The sequence below is a fragment of the Leopardus geoffroyi genome, chromosome D1, assembly GCF_018350155.1.
Source record: "Leopardus geoffroyi isolate Oge1 chromosome D1, O.geoffroyi_Oge1_pat1.0, whole genome shotgun sequence".
Lineage (NCBI taxonomy): Eukaryota > Metazoa > Chordata > Mammalia > Carnivora > Felidae > Leopardus > Leopardus geoffroyi.
The window spans coordinates 53,599,171-53,626,156 of record NC_059329.1 but is presented as its reverse complement, the minus strand read 5'-3'; the positions used below and the strand labels follow the sequence as shown (position 1 = coordinate 53,626,156).

Below are 26,986 nucleotides of genomic sequence, written 5' to 3'. Positions count from 1 at the left end.
ACTTTATGATGGTTCAAAAGTGATATGAACTCAGGAGAAACTGTACTTCGAATTATGAATTTTGATCTTCTCCCAGTCTAGTGATGTGACACCCTCTCGTGATGCTGGGCAGCAGGGAGACACAGCTCCCAGTCAGTCACCTGAATCACGAGGGTAAACATCCCATAATTGACAACCATTCTGCACCCATACAGCCATTTCTGTTTTTCACTTTCAGTACAGTATGTAATAAATTACATGAGATACTCAACACTTCACTATAAAATAGGCTTTGTATTAGATGCCCAACTGGAGACTATTGAAAATGTTCTGAGCACATCTAAGGTAGGCTAGGCTAAGCTATAATGTTTGGTAGGTTAGGTGTATTAAATTCATTGACTTAGAATATTTTCAACTTATGGTAAAGTCTGTCAGGATGTGATCCCGCTGTAAGTCGAGGAAGATCTCTATATGTGTATTAGACAAGTTGATAATGCCTAGCTTTTGGATGTCTGGGTTCTGTATCTTTTTTTTTTCCACTATTTTTTTTCTCTTTATATTTCAGTTTGGGTAGTTTCTATTGACCCATCTTCTTCCTTCAGCTGTCTCCATCTACTGATAAGCCCATTAAAGGCATTCTTCATCTCTGGAACTTGTTTTCATTTCTAGATGTTCATTTGATTTTTTTCTTACGGTTTCCACTTCTCTGCTGAAAATATCCATCTGATCTTTCATAGTGTTCACCTTTTCCATGAGATCTTTTAACGTTATGGTTATTTTAAATTCCCTGAAAGACAGCTTCAACATCTGTGTCATATCTAAGTGTGGTTCTGATGATTCCTTTGTCTCTTGGGAGTGTGTTGTTTTCTAGCCTTTTTGTACGTTCAGTTGAAAGTGTGACATCTTGTGTACTACACTAGAAAATGAGGTAACAGGTTTTATGCCTGGAAATGAGTAGGAGCTTCCTTCTGCTAGGACTTTAGTGAAGGGGTTTGAGTTAATTCAGTTAGGATTTGGGCTGGCTTTGAAGTTTGATGTTTCTCTGGTTGACCTTAGTAGGCTTTAAGTTCCTCTAGTGATGCCTTGTGTTTAGGGAGCTAAACTAGTTTGTCAGACAACTTTTTTTCTCAGTGTCAACTCCATCTTAAGTGTTAAAACCCCTTTCTGTGCTGTGCCTCAGGGAGGGTCTCTTTCCAGCCCTTATCCCTCTCTTACCCCATTCATGGTACTATTCTGCTTTCCATTGTTGTGTTTAGCTTTTTAGCTAAACTATGGGGGTGGGTGGTGAGCATGAGAGTTCTCTCTCATTCTAAGTAAGCCTCCGTCTTATGTAACCATGTGTCACGAGTCTCAAAAATGTAGCCTCTTCAGTGAGTGCTCCTGCCCCACGTCAGGCTGTAATTCTGGACCCATTGCCTATCCCCCTCCCCTCCTAACAGAAGTTAAAAATTTTTTTCTTCCCTTATTCAGCGGCAGTGGGTCTCCACCAGTGCCTAGGGAGGACAGTGGTGGCTGCCTTTCTCTCCACAGATGAAGGCTTTTGTTCCATATGGGAAATAAAGTGGGTTGGGATGGGAACAGAAGGCAGGACCTCCCAAGTTTACCACAGTAGACACTTACATCTTTCTCTACTCTTTTCTTAGAGTTACCTGGTCAGGCTGTGGAGAGAAATCATGGAGAGGATGTGGACTCTCTCACCCATTGTCTGCAGCCTCTAAGGGCTTCAAGCTCTCTTGTCAGTTTACACTTAGCCTTCATAAATCTGCCAAACCACCCTAGCTGATCTCTTGTGACCAGTTGTGTTAACCCCAGGTAAGCTAGTGCTCACGTCTTGGCTTTTTCTTCAGGAGTCTCTCTCCCTGGATTTGGTTAGGTGGTTGCCCTGTGACCTTAGAGAAGTTTAAGAAAAACTCATGAATTTGCCATTTGCCTGGCTTATTCCTACTGTTAAGTTTGGGAATGATGTACTTTCTAGCTCTTACATCCTCCAGTGAAACCCTTAAGCCAAGTGTCATTACTTGAACCACTTGAATTCTATGTCCTGCTGGGCACACAGATAATGCTGGAGCTGGGATTTGATACTCTTATCGCTACAGCCTATTTTTCCTCCCTTCTTTATTTCCCTTCCCTGTATTTACATTTCATTCATAAAATATTTACTGAGCACCTACTAGGTGGCAAGCCCTAAGCCTGATACAGAGACAAATTAGTATTTAGTGTGAGCATAACTATGACAGAAGCTGTCACAGGGCACCATGGGATACCAGAGCCACTTACCCCTGTTAAACTTAGGAAAGCTGGCTGCTCATACCCACCCAGCAAGCGAATTTTGGAACCTGCCTCGTGCTCATGAGGCCGTTCTCTTAGCCACTGAATGCCATCTGGCCAGGAGCCCAAGTCTGAAATTAATGATACCACACATTGGAGATGAGGATTGCATTACAGAGTTCTTTGAGGTTTTCTGCCAGCAGACCTGTAGGCTGATGAGAGGAAAGTAACCTTCATTCCCCAGAACTGTGAACTCCTAAGTCGACTTGCTCTGAAGTGTGTTGTGTTTATGATAGATGCATTATTTAATCTGTTGAAAGGATCAATAAAGCCAACTTAAAACTTGTTTCAGTAATAGCCTGTGCTACAGGCAAGCCTGGGCTGATTTTTTAAAAAAATATTAGAGCATTTGGGTTGGAATTCACTAAACTGCCTCATGGAGCTAAAAGTAGAAAATTCACTAGAGCAATGGTGCATTGGCAAAATCTGTCAAAATGTGTGTTAAGAAACACCACAATAATGATAATACTGCATCTTTACTTGAGAGCTTCATGGTTTACAAGCATTTTTTACCTTTAGTGTTTGTTTAGTTTTTTTGATCCCCATAATGACCCTGAAATGGGGTAAGGGAGGCATGATTTCTGTCTGGTTGAAACCTAGGTCTGGAAACCAGTCAGCCAGCCCCTGAGTCACAGGGCTAATATTCAGTGAAAACAGATATCTGGGACCTTTGCTTTGTTCACAGTCTGAGCTGAACCATTTTTTCATGACCCACTCTGCATGCCTTTTTTCAGCCCATTTTGGATATTCTTATGGACCTGACCCCTTCCTAGTTCTGCCTTGATCTCTCAGACTCCACCCTTGATTCTGCTCCCCTGCTATGAACTTTAATTCCCACCTACTTTCGTCACAACTTTTGTTTGCTCTCTTGACTAGTTTACTTGCAGCTGTTCCCGGGTAATACCTTTCATGCCTGAATAATATTTCTGCAATTACTGGTACATCCACTTGTATTGCTTGAAGTGACGTCATCGATGATGATGATGGTGGTGGTGGTGGTGGGGACAGCAGCAGCAGTTTTCAGTTGATTACTTACGGTGAGTAAGACCCCGAGTTTTCCATATTTTATCTCCTTGAAATTTTGAACCTCAGACTATCCCATGAAATAGTACTATTTTTATCCCTACCATACAGATAAGTCACAAAGAACTTAGGTGAACCGAGTCGGGGTGGATGAAAGAACGTGGATTTGTGTTCTGGCTCTGCAATGTACTCCCTGTGTAATTTTAGACTGCTCCCTAATCTCTCTGTGTTCCTAATCCCTCAGTTTGTTCATTGGTAACAAAATGGCGCATGATTAATTTCTCTGGTCTGAGGTTGCTGGGAATATGAAGTTGAAAAGATCCTGGCACACAGTGGGGATGTCAAGATAAGTTTCTCTCTTAATTTTAGGGCTTTTATCTTCAATTCACAGGGGATTCTTGGGAATTCCAAATGCCATTTTATAAAAAGTGATTATCCTACCTTTTTCTTCTTCATAAAACAACTATGGCTATATATTCCATCAAGGGAGACAGGGAGCAGGGAATGGGATCTTTTCTGGTGGAGGTGTAGGAAATGGTTTTAGATTTCAGGGCTGGTGGAGATTAATGGTTGCAGTGATGTGTAAACATTCAGTTTGGGATCTGAAGGAGTGACCTTGGGAACTGAGTGCTCCCCTTTGCTCTGACAAAGAAACCCCTGTGTTGGCTAAATAATGTAGAAGAGATTTCCATTGGGCAATGGAGGGAAATTGAATTATTTAGTGTATTTCCCTTTCAATGAGTTAATCAAGATAATTGCTGTTTTCCTGGATCTTTGTCTTTCTTTGTAATTAACAAGGCCCGGGTTTGGAGACGGGAATTTAGCCAGTGAACTTTGTACAAATTGCTGTGACATTTTTTTGGGTGCAAATTGTACTGAAAAATCTATTACAAATCCTTTTCCTCTGGATTCCAGGACTGTGAGAAACTGACGCTTGAACAAGCTTGAGAAAAATTTACAGTTCAAGGATTTAAGTTCATTTGGGATTAACAAACTCAGCAGGGGACAGCAGGGCAGGGCTGAAAGCACAGGAGCTCTGGCATCAGACAGACCCCAGTTCTGCCACATTCTCACTGTCTAACAGAGAGCCTCTCTGAGCTTTAGTTTCTATTTCTATAAAACGGATACTATTGTTCATTTTCCAGAGTTGTTGTGAGGATTAAATGCAATAATGTGGTTCCTAGCCCATATCTGGTGCTACTTAGATTTTTTAAAGCTTCCGGCCACCAACCCCTGCCCCCTTCCGCCCCCAAGATCTCAGCCTTGTAGCAAAACGAGAAGGTACAAAATCCATTCATTAAAATAGCTCAAAGAGGAAGACCTCAGATACATATGTATTTGATTTGACTAGGATTGGAATAAGCCGAACTTCTGGTTTTCTGGCTACACCACTTAAGAAGTGCTACCCTGGAGGAGGGGAAGGGAAGTGAGCCCCTGGGGGTGGGTGGCACGACCATAACATGTAGTGATGCAATAGCGCCGCTCTGAGGGGGGAAGCAGTAAAGTTATACCAAGAGACACAGGAGCAGATCAAAGAACAGTTTACAATCACTTTGGGCAGGGGCAAAGGGTTCTGGCCTCACTTTCTACATAATATGCAATTGTGGCTGTTCCTTATTAAGGATCTCGACTCATAAAGAGAAAGGTTTCATTATGTTCGTGTAACGGGTTTGAGAAGGGAGGCATGGAAAGCATTTGTTAAGTTCCACCCCAAATGGTTAAAATGAAAACAAATATTTTTTTGAAACTTGACAATGTGAGCTTTGATTACGTGGAAAATTCATCTACATGGAACCGTTCTTTCTCCCATTGCCATTATTTCTGGACAGGAATCATATGAAGATGCTAGCGCTCTGTGGTATTTATCTACATTAATTCCCTGTGCTATGCTGGGCAGGTATTTCCATTGTACAGATGTGGCAACTGAGGCCTAGAGGGATGCAAGCCCAACTCTTCTAATGGCAAAGTTCATGCCTTTTCCACTACATCGTGTTGCTTTCTAGGAGCAATCGTCTGGAATATGAACACGCAGAACATATTGTAGGCAATAATGGTTTGCATCCCAAATTCTGAGCGAAAACAAAATATATCCAAAAATTTTCATTCCATCGACTCACCTCTAATTGTACAATACATCTCATGAAACAAGATCATCAAGTGGCCTTGTTGTGATACTTACTCGTAAAATGTTGTCCATCCATTTTCATTGCTTTTGGTTGCCAGAAGGCCAGAGTTGCCATGGTATGTCATCATGGCCAACTCATGTCCTTGCGTGGTCACACTCTTGAGTGCACTGTTGGTGCCCATGGTCACCCAGTACACCTGGCCATCTGGGACCACCAGCCAGAGGGGCATCCCGGTAGAGTCCCGGCGGACGTTCACCATGTTGCCGTTGTTGTCTGTGATGAGTGTGACATCGCCATCCCCAGTGTAGGTGAAGTTGTACAGGTAATCTCCTGTGGGCAGACTCTGCGTGTACAGATGCTTTCCACTGGTATCAAACAGGTAGAGCTCCTGGTCAATTGGAGAGGACAGCTCATACATGTTCTGGGTGTTGAGGAAAGGCTTGTTCTTCCTGATAAACCGAATTCGGATATTCCCCAGGTCAGCCACATAAAGTTCCCCGTCGGCACACACAGCCAAGGAAGATGGGGTATTCAGCTTTGCATCCTTGGCGTAGCCATCATCTCCAGAGAAACAGTCACAGTTGGCATCATTTTTACAATCACAGCCACTGGGGGCTCCAGCAACCAGCGAGATCTCTCCGCTAGTGGTGACCTGCCTGATGCGGTTGGTCTTCTTCTCATCGGTCTCAGCAATGTACAGGACCCCATTGTGTGAGACGGCCAAGGCCGTGGCAGACTCCAGGGTTGCGTGGATGGCCACCTTGCTCAGCAGGAAGTGGTCGATGCCGGGGACCTGGCAGTGCATGGGTCTCCCAGCGACAATGCGCACCTGGTGGTTTTCAGAGATTTGCAGGACCACATTGTTGTCAAGGACGTAGAGAGAGTTGTCCATCGGGTTGACAGCTAAGTCTGTGGGCCACTCCAGGCGAACCTGACAATGGAGACACCGATACTCAGACGCCCAGCAAGGTGTTCACCACTTATCGTCCCACAGCCCATATAGCTTGTAATAATGTCCCAAGTGCCTTCACACGCAGTCCTGCCTGATCTCACAGTGGCTTGTCATCAACAATGGAGGTCAAACCCCCTGATCTGAGTGAAACCATGCAAAAGCTGCCCCCAAGACACCTGATGGTCTCCATTAGACTCCCAAAATATGAAGAAGGGAATAAAAAGGAAAAAAAAAAAAAGAAACATAAAAAGTAAACAAGAGATAGATTTGGGAGCCAGACAGGTCTAGGTTCAGATCTTAGCCCCACCATTATGACCTTTGGCAAATTACTTTGCCTCTCTGAGCCTCAATATTCATTATCCGTAAAACAGGACTGACAATACCCCAGAGTGCTTAACCTATCGTAAGTGCTCAAATAATGACAGCTAATGTTATGGAGGTGGGAGAAGAAGGCAGATAGAGTCTGGAGGCTGAAGCAGGAATTGTTCAGATATCTCAGACTCTACGTGAACTGTTGATATGATACCTGTACGAAAGACGATATTTCAACCCACTGAATTCATGGATTAACACGAATATCCAAATTCAGTTTATCAGGAAGAACAAGCCTTTCCTCAATATCCAGAACTGACATCGCCTGGGAGCTGGTCAGAAATGCAGAATGGCAGGTCTCACCAAACCTACTGAATCAGAATCTGCATTTAAATAAAATCCCCGGATAACTCATGTGCACACTGAAGTTTGTGACTCCCAGCTCTAGAAAATGGTTTCTCTACAAATCGAAAGCACCGTGAGATACCACCTCACACCTGTCAGAATGGCTCAAATTAACAATTCAGGCAACAACAGATGTTGGCGAGGATGTGGAGAAAAAGGATCTCTTTTTGTTGGTGGGAATGCAAACTGGTGCAGACACTCTGGAAAACAGTATAGAGGCTCCTCAAAAAATTAAAAACAGAACTACCCTACCCAGCAATTGCACTAACAGGTATTTACCCAAAGGATACAAAAATGCGGATTCGAAGGGGCACATGCACTCCAGTGTTTATAGCAGCACTATTGACAATAGCCAAAGTATAGAAAGAGCCCAGATGTGCATTGACTGACAAATGGATAAAGAAGATGTGGTACATATATTCAATGGACTATTACTTGGCAACCAAAAAAGAATGAAATCTTGCCATTTGCAACAACGTGGATGGAACTAGAGGGTATTATGCTAAGTGAAATAAGTGAGTCAAAGAAAGACATATAGCATATGACTTCACTCGCATGTGGATTTAAGAAACAAAACAGATGAACATAGGGGAAGGGAAACAAAAAAAAGGTAAAAACAGAGAGGGAGACAAACTTTAAGAGACTTTTATGTGCTCTTATAGAAAACAAACTGAGGGTTGCTGGTAGGGTGTTGGGGGGATGGGCTAAATGGGTGATGGGCATTAAGGAAGGCACTTGTTGGGATGAGCACTGGGTGTTACATGTTAAGTGATAAATCACTAAATTCTATTCCTGAAACATTATTATTCTATATTAACTAATGTGGATTTAAATCTTAAAAAAGCGAAGAAAAAAATAAAGTTAAAAAAAAAAAAAGAAAATGGTTTCTAGCACCCCAGAGAACAGGTCCTCCCAGAAGACATTAATGAAGGTGGCGATGGGAATGAGGGGTTCAGAGGTCCTGGGGCCCAGCCCGAGCCTCCTCTGAGCCGGGCTGGGAAGCTGGCAGGGACGATGGTGAGCTTGCAGGTAGGCATGCATGGGATGCAGTTGGCAGGGTCTGAGGTGAAGAATGCTGTGTTGGTGGATGAGGAGGAGGAGGTTGGATTGTGGAAACAGCACACTGGGAGGTAGGTGCTGGCGCTACCGGAAGCCACTGGCCAGCTGTGTCCCCAAGAGGTCATCCAGACACACTGCACATGGGCTGGAAGCGTCTCCTCCATCCCAGTTGTCTACCGCACTCCTAGGAACTCACCACCTCTGGTTCCTGAGCCCCCTACAAACCCTCCGTCCAACGTGGGGCTTACTTAAATGCGCACGTTACTTTAGGTAAGAAATTTCTCTCCCAGGAATTTGCTCTTGCACCTTGTAAACAATGGTGCACACCACGGCAATGTTTAATGATGGTGAAAAACTGCAACCGACTCAAGTGCCCAACAAGAGGGAATTCACTAAATCAACAATGGTATTTAGTTCACCCATGAGTTAGAATACTCCATGTAGCTCTTAAAAGTGATGTTATAGATGCATATTTAATGACATTGGAAAATGTTTGCTATGTATTAATTGAAAAGAATAGGCTACAGAATTGTAAGCACAATGCGATCCCAATTGGGGGAAAATGTAACAATAAATTAGATTATAGATAGAGGGGAGAAGAAAAACCAAAATGTTAATGTACTTGGATTAGGGGTAATTTTAACTTTCTTCTTTGTAATTTTTAACTTTTTACATTTTCTACAATGTCCATGTGGTAGTTTACTAACGCAGAAAGAAACCCCAGTAAATTATATACCTATGAGATGTGGCCACCTCCGTCTGACCCTTTGCTCAGGGCCATCCTCGGGCCCTGCTTCCTCGTCTTCTTGCTCCCTCACTCCCAGCCTGGGCCCCTCTGCCCGCACAGAGCCAGGGAGCCTGAGGCAGGCCAGAGCCACTGGCCAGAGCCGCTGCCTTCACACTTCCCAGTACTCTCTGGAGCATAGCGTCACGGCAGCCCTTGGCTGCATCAGAACAGTTTACTGTAACGTGACAGGGGAGTTTTCAATTTCCTAAAACCCATTTCTTGTCAACACTGGCTGCTAAATATTTTATGCCTTCTGGTCCTCTGGCACCTTGGGGACCTGCTTGCTCAGACCTTTCTGCCAGTCATTATGATGAAAAGATGGCTCCCTGATGGGTCGGTGAGGAGGGGGAAGGGGGATTGGAAAGAGGGGAAGGAAGGAAGGAAGAGCAAGCGCTTTTCTGCTCTGTCCTTCCTGCCCTGTGCACAGAGCACCTGGAAAAGAAGGAACAGGGCTTGAGGGTCAGTCCTGGCTCTGTCACAGAGCCCGTGTGTTAGTTCTGGAGCAGACCAAATACACAAGCTTCTCCGATTTCCCTCCTGTTAGTGACAGGGGTGCTCAGGCTTAATGTCCCATTGCTAAAATGGAGAAACAAGACTTTAGAATTGCTGTCGTCCCTCCAGCTCCCACATTCTGTGGTCCTGAGAAGGGATAGAGCCCCCTCTCCTCTGTCCTCCAGAACACTCTGTGCCTTTTTCAAAGCACTCTGAGATAACTGCCTTATTGCAGACTTATTTGTTCTCAAAAACAGGATTGCCAGATGGATGAATGAATGACTACATGACTGGTCAACGGCACGGAAAGAGCGAGGGATTTGGGGCCAGCACACCTCACCTCTTATCTCAGTTCTACAATTACTACAGGTGTGCATTACTTAAACACTTTGAACTTCTTTCCTCATATGTAAATGGAGGTAATAAATATTACACAGAGTAATTGTGAGTATCAAGACAATGTACAAGGAATTGCTTTGTAAATTATAAAGGGAATGAATATTTACAGCCTATTACTAGCTGCCAGGCACTGTGCTAGGCAATTTATGTACAGGATTTCATTAAAAAATTCATTTCCACATCCCTGATGGAAACAAGCACAGGGCTCTGCATTTATAACTGCAATTCCCCGCCCCCCCCCCCCCCCCCCCCCCACCGCCCCAAGCCTCAGTTCTCTTATCTGTAAAATGGGGTAGATAATATCACCTCTTGGGAATATTGTGACAGCTAGGTAAGAAAAAGGAAGTCCTACTCATCTCTGTATTCTCCTTTCTAACAGTGCCTGGCACATAAGAAGTTCTTCAGAAGTCATTTTGGACCCTACATATGGTCACACCCTGTAGCCTGCTGAGCTAGGAACTAATCCCCTCTTTTGATTGGCGGCAACATCTTCTGTTTCTTCTCTTCTCCATTCCTCCCTCTAGTTTCTCCTTGGCCCTGGGCTTATTTCCACCCAGGGGAGCTGGCCAAGTTCCTTGGTTCCCTGCTTTGCTCTTGCCTCTGAGCTGTGTTCTTAGCTCTCTGGCTTACTCCCTGCTCCCCACGGGGCAGTAAAACAGCTCTGAGTGTTTGTACAGAGGAAGCTCTCAGAATGAAAGCCAGCACCCCCGCCCATATGTGTATATAAAAATATAAGCCGTGTCTGGACAGTTTGGTAAAAAAAAAAAATTCCATGCTTAGATTCAGATGAGGGTAGCGAGGACCAGGGACAAAGGGATTTCAGCCCAGGATTTCTGAAGCTAAGTGTGGGTTTTTTCCCCGTTCCACTACACGCCGGTTGTCTTCAGAGCTTTTGATTTGGCTGCTTGGTAGCACCTCTCACTAAAGTAAAACAACTTTCCAACGTGTGGATTGAAAATTTTCAGTGCCCTGTGCTGGCTGGTGCGGGGCCCGTTTTGAGAATTGAAAATACTCGCGTGCACATCCTCAGGCCGTAGCAGCTTCCTGACGGGTAATTCAAGCTTGCTCACAGACTGGAGAGGGAAATTCTCGAGCCAGCAAGGGGAAGCCTGCCAAATTGGAAAGACGAGTGGCAGAGAACAGATTCCATTCTGGAGCGGAACAATCACATTAGCCAGTGCAGAGGAAAACCACGCCAGCAACCGAAAGGGATGTGACGCGGGTGTTGGGACCGCCAGCACCAGCCTTGGGGCTCTGGGGACAGCGCTCCACAACACATGTCACTAACAGGGGGGCCTCCTGGCCTCTGTTGCACCCTGAGTACAGGGAGCAGGTGAACAGTCAGTGGAAAAGGGCCTGTGTGCAGCCTGCCCTACAAGGAGGTTTAAAAAGCTAAATGTGGTTATTGCTGTCCCCACTCTACAATTTAATGTAACTCGTGCCTTCCTTTTTCCTGGGTTTTGCTAATGCTGGCAGCTCTGCCTGCCGAAAGATCTAGCAATAAAGGACACTTTCCTTGCCAAGACGTTGCAGGACAAACTAAGGACATGCTGAACTGCCAGTCACTGGGTCCGCACTGGATTACTGGTGTTCACTGCTAAGGTCCAAACTGTTTGGCACGGCATGGGAAGGTCGTTCCCTAACTGGCCCCAAATAACACTCCAGTTTCAACTCCTGCTTCTTCATTCCAAGAACCTTATGCTCAAGCATTCGATCTTCCAATGGTCCTTGAATATACCGGGCCCATGAACATCTTTGTACCTTTGCACATGCTGTTCCCTTTGTGTGAAATGTCTCCATTCTTCCTGGCCACCCAGAAACCCCTATTAAACCTTCAAAACCTGGCACAAATTGCACTTCCTTTGTGAATGTGGGCACCAGAACTTCTGTTGATTGACCACCTTTCAAGTGCCAAGCGGTGCCAGGAGCCTAGTATGCACTGTTCGTGTTTTCTCGAAGCAATCCTGCCAGGCTGAAGTCAGCTATTTCCATTTTTAAGATATAAAAAAAAAAGAGGTTCAAAGGACTTCAGGAATTTGTCCAAAGTCACTCAGTTAGTGAGCGGCAAAGCTTGGAGTCAATCAGCCAATCAATTAATTAATCACCAAATACTGGTTGTACTCCTACTGTATACAAGGTACTCTGGTTAGAGCACAGGAAAAGATGAACAGAATTCCTGTCCTCATGTCATTTACAGTAGAGAAAGAGAAAAGACAATGTACAAGTACCTGTGTTTCCAAAGAGGGGACTCACAGGCAGCTATGGATTTAAATTCACAGCATTTGACTCTCTGCTGCCTTTGAAGCTTCCTTGGGCAGATTTCTTCACTGTCCACGGGGATCCCTCTGACGACCACCTGTCATCCCTCTGGTGAACTCCCAGAGCACCGAGCTTCGCCCTGCTCATCTTTGTGTCCTTAGTGCTTCCCCAGGCCCAGCCCCAAGAATGTGCTCTTCAAAGGCTAGTGCAGCATAAAGATGGGGGGCCAGCGGGAGAGCTGGGTACTGGTGAGAGGATGAGCGTGCAGCCCCAGGGCTCTAGCAGGCAGAGTTCTCCCCTTACCTGAGAAATATCCATGACGGAGTCACAGCTGAGGGGCCGGGCTGAGGTAAGATCATTGGAGCCCAGCAGGGTGGAGATGACCCCATTCTGATCAATGCGTCTGATCATGGTGCCATCCACGAAGTAAATCAGCCCAGACTTGTCCACCGTGATGCCTGGGAAAGAGAAGCCAAAACCAGCGTTAGAGGTGGTAACAACATATGCGCAGATGGAGCCTTGTGGGCTGATTAAGAACCTCCCCTCTGTGATTTGATTGCATCCTCCCCATAGGATTCATTCCCCATCCAAAGGCTGGAAGACAGATGCCCAGAGGCTTAGGGTGACTTATTCAAAGCAGGGATTAGAACCCGAGTCTCCAGGGCTCTGGTCCCTCCACCTTACTGCTGAGATTTTTACCTATCAGCTTAGGTAGTCACCAAAACTGGACTCCTACTTCTGGGGGTTTGTCAAGCACTGGACTTGGCAGTAAGGAGAACCCTTTTCAGTGTCAAAGCTGTGAGTTAAGTTAACCTAACTTCTGAAGCCTTGTAATTCTCGTAATTAAATCCATCCCCATTTTGGTAACAATTTTTCTTTTCTTCCAAGAGAATCATCCTCCATGTTTTTCTATTCTTAGTTTATGGTCATTGGTAATTATAGATGTATACAGCCTAAACATGAATCCTTTGGGTTTGTGTAGAGAATATGGGTGAAATAAATGTTTAAAAAAGGCACGTGGAAGACAGCAGTCTGAATTCACCATTCACTTTCTCCATGACCAGCTGTGTGGCCTTGGGCAAGTCACTGGATATCTCTGCATTTGGATTCTCAGCTCTTAAATAAAGGGATTGTTCTAAATTTGTACTTCTCACTGCCGGCTGTGTTTGTGAATCATCTGGAAGCCTTCTATCATGTATCCCACAGGTAGTTGGTTCAGAACATCTCAAGTGGAGCCTGAATATTTATCTGTATTTTTGACAAGCACCTTGGGTGATCATGATATGAAACAAAGTTTCAGAACCACTCTAGTAAATCAGTACTTCTTAACCAGTGATGTGTATCAAAATCATCCTGAAGTGTTTATTTCCCCCCCCTCCCCAACACATCCCTGCTTGGCCTCACTCCTGGAAATACTCATTCTGGGCGTGGCCGAGACTGATATGTTTTATTGTGGGTGAGACTCATTTCCACCCTGGGTGCAACATCCCGAATTTAGAAATAGCCCTACCAAACTGAGAACTGCTCAGGGGTACTAGGGGGCGACACATGACCCCCAGGAGCACATGGTCTAGATGGGGAGGTTGGGGATGAGCCAGCACCAGGCGGAGTGCCCTAGGGAGAGACATGATGAAGGAAAGGCGATTCTGGTCAGTTTTGCTCTGCTCAGTCTTCTCTGGGCAATGAAATGAAAGAAGGGGTTGGAGAAAGGTTCACAGAGGTAGAGACGCTTGCCAGAGAAAGCTTTCCAGTTGTATAACCTTGGCCGTGGCATTTCACTAAGTCCAGCTTCCTCATCCACAGAATGGGGATAATAACATCTGATGTGTAACAGTTAGCCCTCAATAATTATTAGCAGCTATAATTATGAGAATTCGACCAGCACTTTGTGAAGACCCTTTGCTCGGGGTCTGCGTGTCCGTGACTGGGGCGGTTTCAGACACCCAAGGGGCTCTGAATGATGAAGTCCTCTGGAGTGGTGTTCTTTCCACCCCCTCCTTAAGGCTGCTCAGGGCTGGGGAGCGATTTCACACAGAGGACAAGGCAGCCTTCAGGCAGGGAAGCAAGCCTTTCCTCCTCCCTGCCTAGAATGTAAATTAATTACATTCTTTAAGTAGCAGGACAGGAGTTTTCTTGTCTGCCTGGCTATGCTCTGTCTTTCTCTTCCATCTGCTAGGACTGATGAGTGCTCCACGAACAATCAGGATTCTTGTTTACAAAGTTGGCTGCACAGGCTAATAGAAGCGACCTGCCCCCTGATTAATTACTTCAGTTTTTCTCCTTTTGTTGTGCTAAATAGATGGACATCTTTTCTCCTCCCTGCTGCGAAGTGTCTGCATATTGTGGCACCCTTGTCATTTCTATCTGGGTTAATTACAGGCTTTTGGGCAATTTCACTGCTACTACAACTGTGTGCATGCATGCGTGTGTCTGTGTGTGCGGGGGTGGGAGGAGGGCGGGTGGAGAACACATATGTGTGTGAAGCAACTGAGAAAGACCTGGAGAGAATAACACTTTCAAAAAAAGCTTTTAATTTGAAGAGAATAGAATGTTGCAACTGCACGTGGTGTCGGGGCGGGGGGGGGGGGGGGGGGGGGGGGGAGGTCATTTAGCCCAATCGGCTCATTTACCAATGGGAAAAGTGAGGCCCAAAGGAGGAGGTCAGAGGGCAGGGAACAGTAGGACCGAATCATAACGCAGGATCCCTAAGTGTAAGCCTGTTCTTTCTGCTGCAGGCTACTTGCTCAGTGTTAGGAAATCATAATTAGGAGGGCATCATAGTTAGGACCATGGATGTCACAATACTTACCCCACAGTTACTACCTGACCAATCAGGTATCTAATAGAGGTTATATAATATAATATATGATGTGGTGTGATAACATAAGGTAATGTAATACAACAACTATAATAGGAGTCAGTAATGAGAATGTTTATCAGGTATCTGGAACCAATGAACCAAGCATTTTCATTCCTGATAATATTTAATCTGTACTGCAACTGTACAGTATATCTCTATTTCATAGGTGAGGAAAATGTGGCTCAGAGAGGTTAAGCAACTCACCTAAACTCACACAGCTATTAGGTGGCAATGTCTGAATTTGAATACAGAACTGCCTGATTTCACTAGACAATAATGCTTTGACTTAAAAGCGCATGTAGCAGCTGCATTTTACCAACCACTTTTCACAGATATTAATTCACTCACTAGGGGTACATCTGGGTCTAGGAGAGGCCTGAAACCTGGCACCATTTGCTAATACAATCACATAGGACATTTTTGTGGTATAGCATATGACATATATTTATTACGACCCTCAGAACAAACCTAGGAGGTGGACACCGAAGGTACTGTTACCCCAATTTTATTGAGGGGGATGCTGAGACTTAGACACTAGAGGTCACCCAGCTTTATGGCCAGCACACAATGGATGCTTTGCTGATGAATGTCGACAATGATGGCTTCTCTTCCAAAAAGCCTTCCCTGTCTTCTAGGCACAAGGGGCCTCTCTCGGCTTTTATTTAAGTCCCTTGCACAGTTCTGTCTCCTGGCTTGCCAGGGAGCACTTCTTCCTCTCTCCCACATCAGTGATTCACGCTCAAGTCTTATTTATTCTGCTACATTAAAATTATCTATGCAACCACAGCATACCGCACACTCAGTAAATACTTGCTGAACAAGTGAGTGAAAAATTGTGATTGTGGGTATTAAGAGGTCTTTTTGAAGGACTCAAAATTGAAACTTACAGCTAACCCGTCTTACAGCATGTGAACATCTACAAAGATGATACACTGCAATGTTCTTATAAAACAGTAACGTGAGAGAGAGCATAAATGTCCAACAGTAGGGGGCTGATAAGTGATGAGACGTCCATTCTTTGGAATACTATATAGCCATAAAAACGAGTACAAAGAAGATGGGTAACATGGAGAAATGTTCGTGATATACCATCTAGGGGAAAAAAAGTAGGTTACCAAAAAAGTTTAATGTGGCCTCATTTTGTTTTTGGTGAGCACACAAACACATGCATGCAAACATGTGGAAAAAAGACTAGAAGGAAAGGCAGGAAATGTTACCTGGGAATATCTCTCAGCAGGTGGAATTATGACAATTTTAACTTTTCTCTGCAGACATCTTGGTATTTTCCAGAATGTTTTCACAACGATAAACATGTATTTCTTTTGAAAAATGGAGTGGGCATTAAACCTGAATTTTGCTATCAAAGGGTGTGAATTTACAATTTTTTCCAATTCTAAGCCTGACTGTGGTATTAGACTCACAACTCCTGGGAAGTTAACCATTAGGACCTCAATCAACATTACTGCTTGTACTTAAAAAGCAAAGCCTTACTCACCCCTGGGGTTGGTCAGTGTGGCTTCGGTGGCCTTGCCACCATCCCCACAGCGAGTATCATCAAAAGGGAGGCACTGGTCACCTGTTCCTGCGACCACCTCGGAGTTCTTGACAAGGTCCTTCACCACCACGGTGGACTTGATCTTAAAGACCCTCCGGCTGTTGGTGTCCGACAGGAAAACAGCCCCGCTCATGGGGTCTGTGGTCAGGTAGTATTTGTGCGCTGGGCTGTGACTGGAAAATAAGGACATACCAGCTGGTGAGTACTTTCTTTCTTCCTATCAGCTAACCAGAGATGTACAACTAGACTTCATGCAAAAAGTCACATGGCGATGGTGTCCCCCTTTTGGGTGATTGTTCCCTAATTTTTCTGACCCCAGTGGTTGGCTTAACTATCCCTCTTACCTAACTAATAATACAAAAAGCTCTTGCCAATGACTGTGATGTCCAGCCAGAGCTATGTCCATATTAGGTACTTAATACATGTTTTCTTAAAAGGATTATCAATGAGGTTTACCACAGGTGGCTTGTAAATCCAAGCCAGAAACAAGAGAGGGCCTGACTTGAAAAAACACCTCAAGAGTTTAAAACACAAGATCTTCTCCTGCAAGTTTTTATAGCAGCCCTACTGCCTCCTCGGGACTGACTGATAAGTCCCTGGCCAGATCTGACTCCCAGTTGGTGGCAATATAGTCTTCTGTCTATCCTCACATTATACTTATCAGGGGCCCAGCAGTCTTCCTTCTGCAGTCAGATGTAATGAATTGCAGGATTAGTTTATAATTTGCAGCAACACCCAAGGAAAAATAAATAAACCAAGAGAGTAGTTCTGATGATTGTTCCATATCTGCGAATCAGTCATCATGACAAGGCTGTGCCAACAGAGGAAAGCAAAGGCAGACCACGGTTGTCTGGAGGGTTGCAGAGACAAGGTGCTACCCCTTGGCACATGGCAGCAAAGAGGCACAAGCTTAGGAATCAGATCGGTCTGGGTTTCACGTCTGGCTCTGTCATTTCCAGGTTCTGAAACCTGGGCAAGTTACCTGGCCTTCTGGGCCTTAAGTTTTCTTCCTCTGCAAAATGGGGTATTAACAGCCACCCTGTCGGTATACTGAGAAAATTATATAAAATCGTATGTGAAAGATATTTAGCATAGTGCACGGCACATGACAGATAATAATTGTGACTGTTCTTTTAATTCCTAGTCATTATGTCTGGTTTTGCAGCTGGAGAGGAAGACAGACTAGGTATTCCTTATTAAGCCTGAATTTTCCTATCACATGGTACAGCTTTATAATTTCTTTCAGGTCTAGGCAGAATTTGGAGCTGGAATCTTAACTCCTGGAAACTAATTTTCAGTTCCTGTGCATGGCCTTGTTATTCCAGGTCTAGGCTGCATTGGAGCTGGAATCTTAACTCCTGGAAACTAATTTTCAGTTCCTGTGCATGGCCTCGTTACTCCAGGTCTAGGCCAAATTGGAGCTGGAATCCTGGAAACGAATTTTCAGTTCCTGTGCGTGGCCAGCCTCAAACTGCATCTTAATACTGGTATCCCCTTCCAAGTCTCCAGAATGTCTTCCAATTCAAGGGAATCTCCCTCTGTTCAGGTTGGATGGCCCGGCACAGGCCATTTCCACTGGATGGTGGGATGTAAACCGTGCTGGGGATTCAGAGGGCAGACTGAGCAGTGTCTACAGCACCAGCAAAGTAGGCGCGCTGTCAATCCTTCAAGATGCAAGTAAGACAATCAGACGAGTCTAGAAGGAAGCTATTTTATGTTTCATGGGGCATGTAGGTTTTGGGTTCTTTTGAAAAACAAAATTTTATTGCACAGATTGGTGTTTTCTGAATTACATATGAAGACTGGGGCAGCATAATCATTTCAGTGTCAAGGTCCCTAAAGGTTTTAATCTGGCCCCAACTGTCTGTCATCATAACCATCCCTTGCTTTGGGTGTTATCTTGGGGACTGGCTGCTTCTTTTTTTTTTTAAATTTTTTTTTTTCAACGTTTATTTATTTTTTTTGGGACAGAGAGAGACAGAGCATGAACGGGGGAGGGGCAGAGAAAGAGGGAGACACAGAATCAGAAACAGGCTCCAGGCTCTGAGCCATCAGCCCAGAGCCCGACGCGGGGCTCGAACTCACGGACTGCGAGATCATGACCTGGCTGAAGTCGGACGCTTAACCGACTGCGCCACCCAGGCGCCCCGGGACTGGCTGCTTCTTAACAGGGCTAGGTTCCCAGAACTAAGATTTCCCTGTTGGTTTTCTCTCCCTGAATTAGACTAAGGTGACGTGATTTTCTCCAACTGTCCTTCCTCTCTAGCTCTATCATGGTTGTCCCACCACATCATCCTTTTCAAATAAAAGGCAGGTCTCTCCGACTGCAGCCTGGGTCCTCTCCAGGCCATTCTTCCTTGTTGTAACCCAGACATTGTCACATCACCCCAGTGCCCTCTCTTCCAGGGCGCCCCATGTTTTATAGGCTGATTTCAGACTCCCCAGCCTAGCAACACTCTCTGCAGCTGCCTCGTAACCCCCGGTACGCCCTGCAGTCCACAAGGGACATCTGGTCCCACACACACACCTCCACACCTCCCTATAACTGCTGTTCCCACTCTGTGCAGTGTCCTGTCCCCTTCCCTGTCCAGCCTGCTAAACTCCTACTCATTCTTCAGGTATCAGCTCAGTGGCACCTTTTCTGGCAAAACCTTCCCTAACCCGTGTGTGTGGAGATTCATATCTGCTCATAACTGGGTTACAGGACACTTCACATAATGCCGTGGTATTTATTTATGTGGCTGTCTCCCAGATCTGACAGTCAGTCCTTGAAGGGAAGAGATGGGATTTTATTCATTTTTGTATTTCTAATGTTCAACTTGATGCCTTCTAGGGCATAGCTGTCACTTGCTTTAAATGGATGGTATCTCCATTTTGAGTTTATTTAAATACCATTTCACTCAAATTACTTGGATGTTTCTTTTCCTTCTCTTTGGAGGGAAATGGATAACAGGATAGATGCGCTGTTTATGTTGAAATGTCCCTTGTGACTTACCCTCTAATGCAGCACAGATTTGATCTTCCCAGATGACACTGATTCTGGCTAAATAAAATGCAGTGACCTTAGATCCCAGTCTGCAATGTGGGGCAGCCCGGATCTCTCTGCTTCCCTGACGACAGCTGCGAGGTGGGGTGGTGAGCGGGGAGGGGTGGGGGGAGGGGGAATCATTTCATTTCTTTGTGCATCACTCATGATAAACCGGTGCTATCTACCTTGGCAGAAAATGTGTCCCTGAGGGAATGTGGTGGGGGCCCTGTCCACTTAGATTAGCCCCCTGAGTTTCTGGCTCATGTCTTCCTGCAGTGACCCAGAGAAGTGCCACTCATGTACAGTTTCTCAGCTCAGTGAATTCCAGAAGAAGGTGGCACCAGCAGGATTGTCCCAGGGAGTCTGTAAGAGCCGTGGCCCATCTTCTCTGCTCAAGGACATATTTGAGGTCTGGCAGTCGGGTTAGTGTAGGGGAAAGAATGCTAGCTTTGAATTTAGAAGATGTGGGTTCTCACTGGAGCAAGTCCCCTAAATCGCTCAAACTGTAGGTCTCTCGGCTGTCAAATGATTAAGTCCCTGCTCTGCGTTGCTCACAGGCTTGTCATCAGGATCAAATGAAATAATACATCTCAACAGCCCTTTCTGGTTGGAAGAGCACTTGGACAGTCTTCAGCGCCCTCCTTCCTCATGCCACCTGCACAGGGAGCAGCACCTGGGCCCCCATCGGGGGCAGGGCCACCGTTTGGTGGAACACAGCTTGGAGAGATGACTGTCACTGGTACGAAGGCATCCGCTACCACCTCTGGGTGTGTGTTCCGTCCCAGACACCATCCTTGTGCTCTGCACGCACAGCCTGACGTTCCTCACAACTGCCATGTAAGGCAGGTGCTTTTTTTTTAGTATTTCAGAAAACTAAGACCACCAGAGGTGAAGTGCCTTGACCAGAGCTAGAGACTGCTAGGTGGCAGGATGGGTTTCTGACTCCAATCTTCTTGACCTAAAGGCTGTGTTCTTCCTATTTCCCCACACTGCCTCTCCAAGCCTAGGAAGCACCATTGCCCTTACTCACTGGGGAGCATCTGATCACGTCCATGTCCTGAGATCCAGTTCCAGCATCATTTCATCTGAAATGCCATTCCTGGATCCCCAGACCCCCAGACCCCAGACCTCCCCTGGAGAACTGGCCACTTGCTTCGTCGTGTCACCAGACCCTTAGCAAATATACTTTTCCTACCTGTAGGACCTTAAGACACTGTTCTGCTTAGTTGTCTGTCTCCTCAATGACATCTCGAACTCTTCAAGGGCAGGGACCGGCTTCGAGTCCCTGCTGCTTGGCCCTGGGCTGGTGCAGAGTAAGTGCTCCAGAAAAGCCCACAAATTTATGCGCCGGTGAATGAATGGCTATCCATCTTGCTGGGAGCATACAGGGGAAATAATAATGCTATGGATCTTACAGTGATGGTTCTCAAACATGGTTACACAGCACATTCACCAGGAAAGCCTAAGAAAGAAAAACCTCATCCACAATATCCGAAGAGCCTGGGCATCTGTCCCTTTAAGATCTCTCCAGGCGACTCTGAGGCACAGCCAGATTTGGAAACTGAGGCCTTAGAGGCACGCTCTTCAAATTTTAATATGCAGATGAATTACCTGGAGATTGTATTAAAATGCAGATTCCAGTTCAGCAGTTCTGAGGTGTGGCCTGAGAGCGTATGTTTCTAATAAGTTCTCAGAGGATATCAGTGTGGTCTGTCTGCTTGCTTTGAGCAGCAAGGCCTTTGAATACTCTCAAAACCATGGAAGGTGGCCTACAGCTGAAAGCCCCGGGATCAGCTCTGCAGCAGGGACCATGTCTGAGTCGGTTCTGATTCCTGGTATCTTGAGCCGGGCTGGGCACAGAGAAGGGTCACAGCTCTGTTTCCTGAGTCCACTGTGGGACCCACATTCTTTTCTACTTCCACAAACGTGAGCCTGGCACTTCTGGAAGCTACGTACACACTTGGATGCTATAAGAGTACCATTCCGGACATTCATGAACTGAAATCAAGCCTCACACTGTCCTCTTTCTGGATGGTGTGGGACTTTCCTGATAGGAGCTGGGAGTCCAGGGACTAGAGGCAATCTATTCCCTGCTTCTTAGTGAGAATTCTCCCTTTGTCTCAGAATAACTAGCATCCTCTGACCACATTTGGTGGTGGCCCTGGTGGAACTTGATTTACTGGTTTTTAGAACCAGGGGGGAGAGCCACAAAGACAGGGGTTCAAATACTAGTTCTACCACCCACTTAGTAGGTGACCTTGGGCAAATCACTTCATTACTCTGAGCCTTAGTTTCTTCATCTAAGAAATGGGGATAATCACAACTACATTAAAGGGCTACTCTGAGGACACAATTGTATAAAGAATATAAATTTCTGAGCATAGTGCCAGTTCCATTAAGAAATAAAAATGCCCAGGGGCGCCCGGGTGGCTCAGTTGGTTAAGCTCTTACTTCGGCTCAGGTCATGATCACACAGTGAGTTTGAGCCCCGCATCAGGCTCTGTGCTGACAGCTCGGAGCCTGGAGCCTGCTTTGGATTCTGTGTCTCCCTCTCTATTTGTTCCTCTGCCCCCTCGCTCTCTTTCAAAAATAAAGATTAAATAAAATTTTTAAAAAAGAAATAAAAATGCCCAATAAATGGCAGCTGGTCACCTGGAGAAACCTTCAGAATATTTATGTTACTGCATAATGGAAAAGCCAAGTATGTCAGACTTAATATTGTCCTGCCCAACCTACTTCCTGGGGGAAGTTAGGGCTTTCTGTTGGAGTTAACTTAATACGTTGATGGAGATTGATGAAGACCTGAGTTCAAATGTGCCCCTGAAAAAAGCATCAAGCATCCTCCATCACCCTGGGGAAGAGATCCAGGAGGAAATGAGGATCCTCGTTCCCTGAAAGGGTCCACAGAAGAAGATGCCCAAAGGATTAGGGGTCCCTGCGCGGTGGGCTGGTATGGAGGCTGAACAGCCAGAGGCATGCAAGGCTGCCCTGGGGAGCATGTGTGCAGGCTACCATTCCTGGGAACAGCTGAGACAGTAAATGCTCATGGACAGAGAGGATAAAATTTTAGAATTTTTAATCCACTTCTGACATTTATGAATGGGGACACCAAGGCCTAGAGAGGGGAAGGGATTTACCAATATCCAGGTGCCAGTTAAAATCAGAGCTCAGACTTAGGTGTTTTCATTCCAGATTTTCTTTAAGAAACCAGAGAAGGCAGAAACAAATTCCTTTTTTCCTTCCACTTGGTTTTACTTTAGAAATAGTTTTTGGCACCTGAGAAAACGATGAATTGAGGGAGGGCAGGGAACTGGCTTTGAAATCATGCCATGGATGTATCAAAAGATCACTAAACATCAGGCAACAAAACCACAGCTCTCACAGTTCACAGATGATGAGACTGGAAGCCAGAAAAGCGGGATGCCCAACCCAAAGCCACACAAGTGCACAACAAAGCTGGACAAGAACCCTGACCTACTAATTCTTCCCAGCTCGGTCCCCTGTAACCCTGCTGCGTCCCAGGCAGTTACTGCCACTCACTGAAGGTCTCAACGTGAAATGCTAGGATTTCACCCAAGATCTTCGTATGAAATGTACTTCTATGTTTTCTCTAAAACTGAACCTGAAGGTATGTATCGATGTATAGTTCGGGATCAGCCATACAAAGCTCACTAAAAATTCTTTTAGATTTCCGTGTCAGGAAAAAGTATTCTCCCCTCTGAGAAGTGAGCACATTTTCCCATTTCTGAGAACGCAAACCATGAGAATAGTTATGTTTCCCTGTTTACTCTGGCTGCCAGAAAGTCCAGGGTCTAATCTGACATACAATCACACATATGTGTTTCCTCTTTTTTCCTTTTGTTACCAACTTCTATTTAATTTACTTTAAGACACGTATCTTTGGTTGTAAGAGGACTGAATTCCTTTTTGGGAAAGTTGACACCATCATCATCATATAATTGTTACGATAATGATGATGATGATGATGATGATGATGATGATAATAATAATACTAGCAATAATAATAGCAGCCATGTCTGGAGCTCCCCTCTGTGCCTGGCACAATGCTAGATACTTTACAAGTATCCTCTGTAACCCTTAAAATGGCTTCCAAGAGAGATTTTGTTGACCTCAAGTCAAAAAGTAAAGCTCAGAAAGATGAGGTGATTTTTTTTTTTCAAGGTCAGACAATGGGCGGGCGGGGAGGGGGCGGGTTTCAATTTTCTCATCTGTAGATTAGATGTGCCATGAGCACCTACTTCACAGGGTGCTTTGGGGATGAACTGCTATAGCCCATGTAAATCCATGAACCTTCTTTCTGCCTCACGCTAAATGCTCTGTCCATGTTATTATTATCTTAAAATAATATATACGATTGTTATATTAATACCATATCTAATTACATAGATACGGATATGATCATTATTGGATTTGGGGTCTGCCTCTTTCTGCCAGCCTAAGATTTTCTTTTATTCCCACTCAGCACCCAGCCCACGCGCCACTTTGGTATGAGCCACCTGTGGGTAACTGAAAGCTACCTTGGTAGCCGCCCCAGCTCCATTTGCCCACGGCTTTTTCAAGTCACCCAGATGTGTGTGAGGCAGGGGACTCTGAAGTGACTGTTCCCCAGGAGTCAGAAGAGTGCCCCAAAGGCAGTGGTGCTGATGGGCAGACGTTTCTCTTGGTGTCTCTGATGAGGTGGCTCCCTTCTGCCTGCTGACCCTCACTGTGAGCCTACACGACAAATCCACTCTGAGATAAAGCTCCTATTTGATGAACCACCTATCTGGGTGGTTCATATGGCCTAAACATTCCTCCCCACTCTTCCCTTGCTGGCAAACTTTCTGGTGGGGTCACCTAGCATCCTAGCCCAAAGGCAAGGCACCTGCAATGCCCACAGAAGTGCAAATCTGAAACCTGTCTTTGTCCAACTTCTTCACCTGATCGAGATGTTCTCAAGACGTCCCATTGTGACCATGAAAGCCATTCAACACAGTTAGGAGGTTGTCCTCATTTACTCCAAGGATAAACGGACTGGTGTTCAAATTACTATGCCAAGGTTGAAATTGTTTCTCCTATTATTTCAGTCTGTCATGTCCACAGATTACCCAAGTAACTGCTACACTTTGCTAGAGATTAGAGGAATTGGGGCTCTCGCCTCCCACCCCCACCATTATTAATGACTTCCTCTCATTGTAACTGATTACCTCCAATCAGTTCCAATCACACAGGATCCATTTGCTAGTGAGCCATCTGAATTTGACACATGCAGCTTACCACACAACATGCAACAAGGCAGAAGAGAGACAGGAAATTCTCCACTGGTTGGCTTACCTATGTCTGAAATCTTTATTTCTGACAGAAGACAGGAGAGCAGGGAATAGAAGAAAGAATGAGGTGTTAGCAGCGGGGTTAGAAGCATTATTAGCAGCCTGAGAACTTGACAGCAATGGTACTGTACAATACTATAATAAATAAAGACTTAGCAGCTATGACACTGATTTATTTTATATTGGATATTACTTGTCAGTGAGCTCACTTACAAGCAGCTACATATCACAGAAGAGGCATGGCTTCACCTGCACCACTACTGCTGACTTCGGGGAAGGGGATGAGCCTGACACACGCGGCTGCTCTCACCAGAGCTAAGACAGGGGCTGCAGCAGCGGCTTCCCCCCCCCCGTACAGAGACATGCTCCCCGAGACACGCATGTTCACTGCTGTGCCTCTGTTGGTGTGCACGCTGCCCTACAGAGGGTATTCAAAACTTGCATAGCCCACCATGATCCTCCTCATGACAGAATACAGAACTGGAGACATACCATAATTAGAAGGGCAGGGGGCGGGGGGGCGGGGAATAGGGGGACAGGCCGGGAAGAAAATACATTAAGATTGACAACATACTGATACATGTATTTTTCTTTCCAAATTTCATTTACTCCTCCCTTCCCTACTTATTTGTCTTCCAGGATCTCCCCTCAAAGGTGGGAGGCAGGGAAAATGGGGCGTCTTATTTGAAGATGTGAAAATGGAGGCCCAGAGCGGGTAGATGTCTTGCCCACAGCTGGACAGCTTCTCTGCCAAGGTGGGCTGACCCCTAGGCTGTGGCTCTTCCCATTACCCTAAAAGAGGTGGAAAGACAATGTGAGCAGCTGACTGGAGCAGACAGGCTTACGGGTTCCTTGTGCCCTGACAGATGTCTGTGGTAGTGAAACTCATAAAAGACAGAAGAAAGGCAGAGAATATTCCATTGGTGGTTGTCACAAAGCCTGATATCCCACTTCCTATGAGTCCACAGAATTCAGGCTTCTGATTCTTGTCATGGCCAAAGACCTCCTGCTTCATTTGTCTCTGTGTGTGTGGGTGACTACGAACCCTCTCCTCTTGAGGGCTGCCATGACCGTGGTCAGCTAGCAAGCCTTCCCTTCCTTCACATGGGCACTGCAGAGACATTCTCAGCAGGCAATTACTTCCAGGGGATAACAAGGCATTAAAGCCAAAGTGGCCCTCTTTGGGTCAGGTGACAATTCTTTGGCCATGCAGAGCTGTGTGATGGACTTTTGGGCTTCGGTCCACCATTCTAGAAGCTAGACCTTGGGCAGATTCTTTAAATTCCCTGAGTCTCCTTGGTCTTGTTTGTCAAGGGCAACAGTGGTAAATATCTTGCAGGACTGTTATACTGGGCAAATAGTTGGGACTTCACAGAAGTGAGTTTCCTTTTCCCTGGCCAGTTTGGAAGAAGGCTTTCCAGCTCACAGGCCTTTTCTGTTCACACGAACTCCTGCCCAGGACATGGGCAGATCCTACTCCCTAAAGCAATTTTGAGGAACTTGGGGCAATTTCTCCTGAAAGGGAGTGTGAGGCAACCCTGTCTCTAACCACAGCTTCTCTGTAACCCTAGAACCCACCCTGTGACAGTGCTCTGGTTCTAAGAAGACCCAATTTAGGGAATCTAGAGAAAATGCAACCCATCAGGCCCTTCCCCGAGCTCTAAGTATGGCTATGCTCCATCATTCATGGTTGGGATGGGGAGAAAGAAAAGGTGGAGTTGGCTGGCCCTGCAGCATGCTAGGAGCACAGAGGCACTGCCAGATTTCAGCCCATGGGCCTTTATCTCAGTACCAGACAGCTGAAGAGGACTGCTGTAACTCGGATGAGTGTTTAGTAACAGGGCCAAACCTACTAACGCTGGCTTTGTCCATTCTGCCATCTTTGTCCTTATAAGAGGTCTTATGAGACTAATTTCAATCTGTTTGGTGCCAGGAAACAGAAAGAAGTTCAATGGCTTCCAAAAAGTCTAATTCCTGGTTGTTAGCAGCCTTCTACATCTTCTGGGCGTCAAAGATATCCCCCTGCCCCACGAGTGGCTGGTCTTCCTTTCAGTGCCCGGTGGAGAGCAGCACCTGCTTCCCCAGAGCCCCC

At 45.6% G+C, this 26,986-nt stretch overlaps 1 protein-coding gene across 6 annotated transcripts in view; it reads right to left on the bottom strand.

Annotated features, from left to right (window-relative positions):
- Positions 1–26,986, bottom strand: part of TENM4 (teneurin transmembrane protein 4) — a 2,911,279-nt gene that overhangs the window by 32,422 nt on the left and 2,851,871 nt on the right. For all 6 annotated transcript variants that reach the window (XM_045483835.1, XM_045483839.1, XM_045483838.1 and 3 more), the window contains 4 exons: positions 24,899–24,919; positions 16,477–16,709; positions 12,425–12,579; positions 5,510–6,387 (listed from right to left, as the gene is read on the bottom strand). In XM_045483835.1, the coding sequence (XP_045339791.1) occupies positions 5,510–6,387; positions 12,425–12,579; positions 16,477–16,709; positions 24,899–24,919 (1,287 nt within the window). The remainder of the gene's footprint in view (positions 1–5,509; positions 6,388–12,424; positions 12,580–16,476; positions 16,710–24,898; positions 24,920–26,986) is intronic.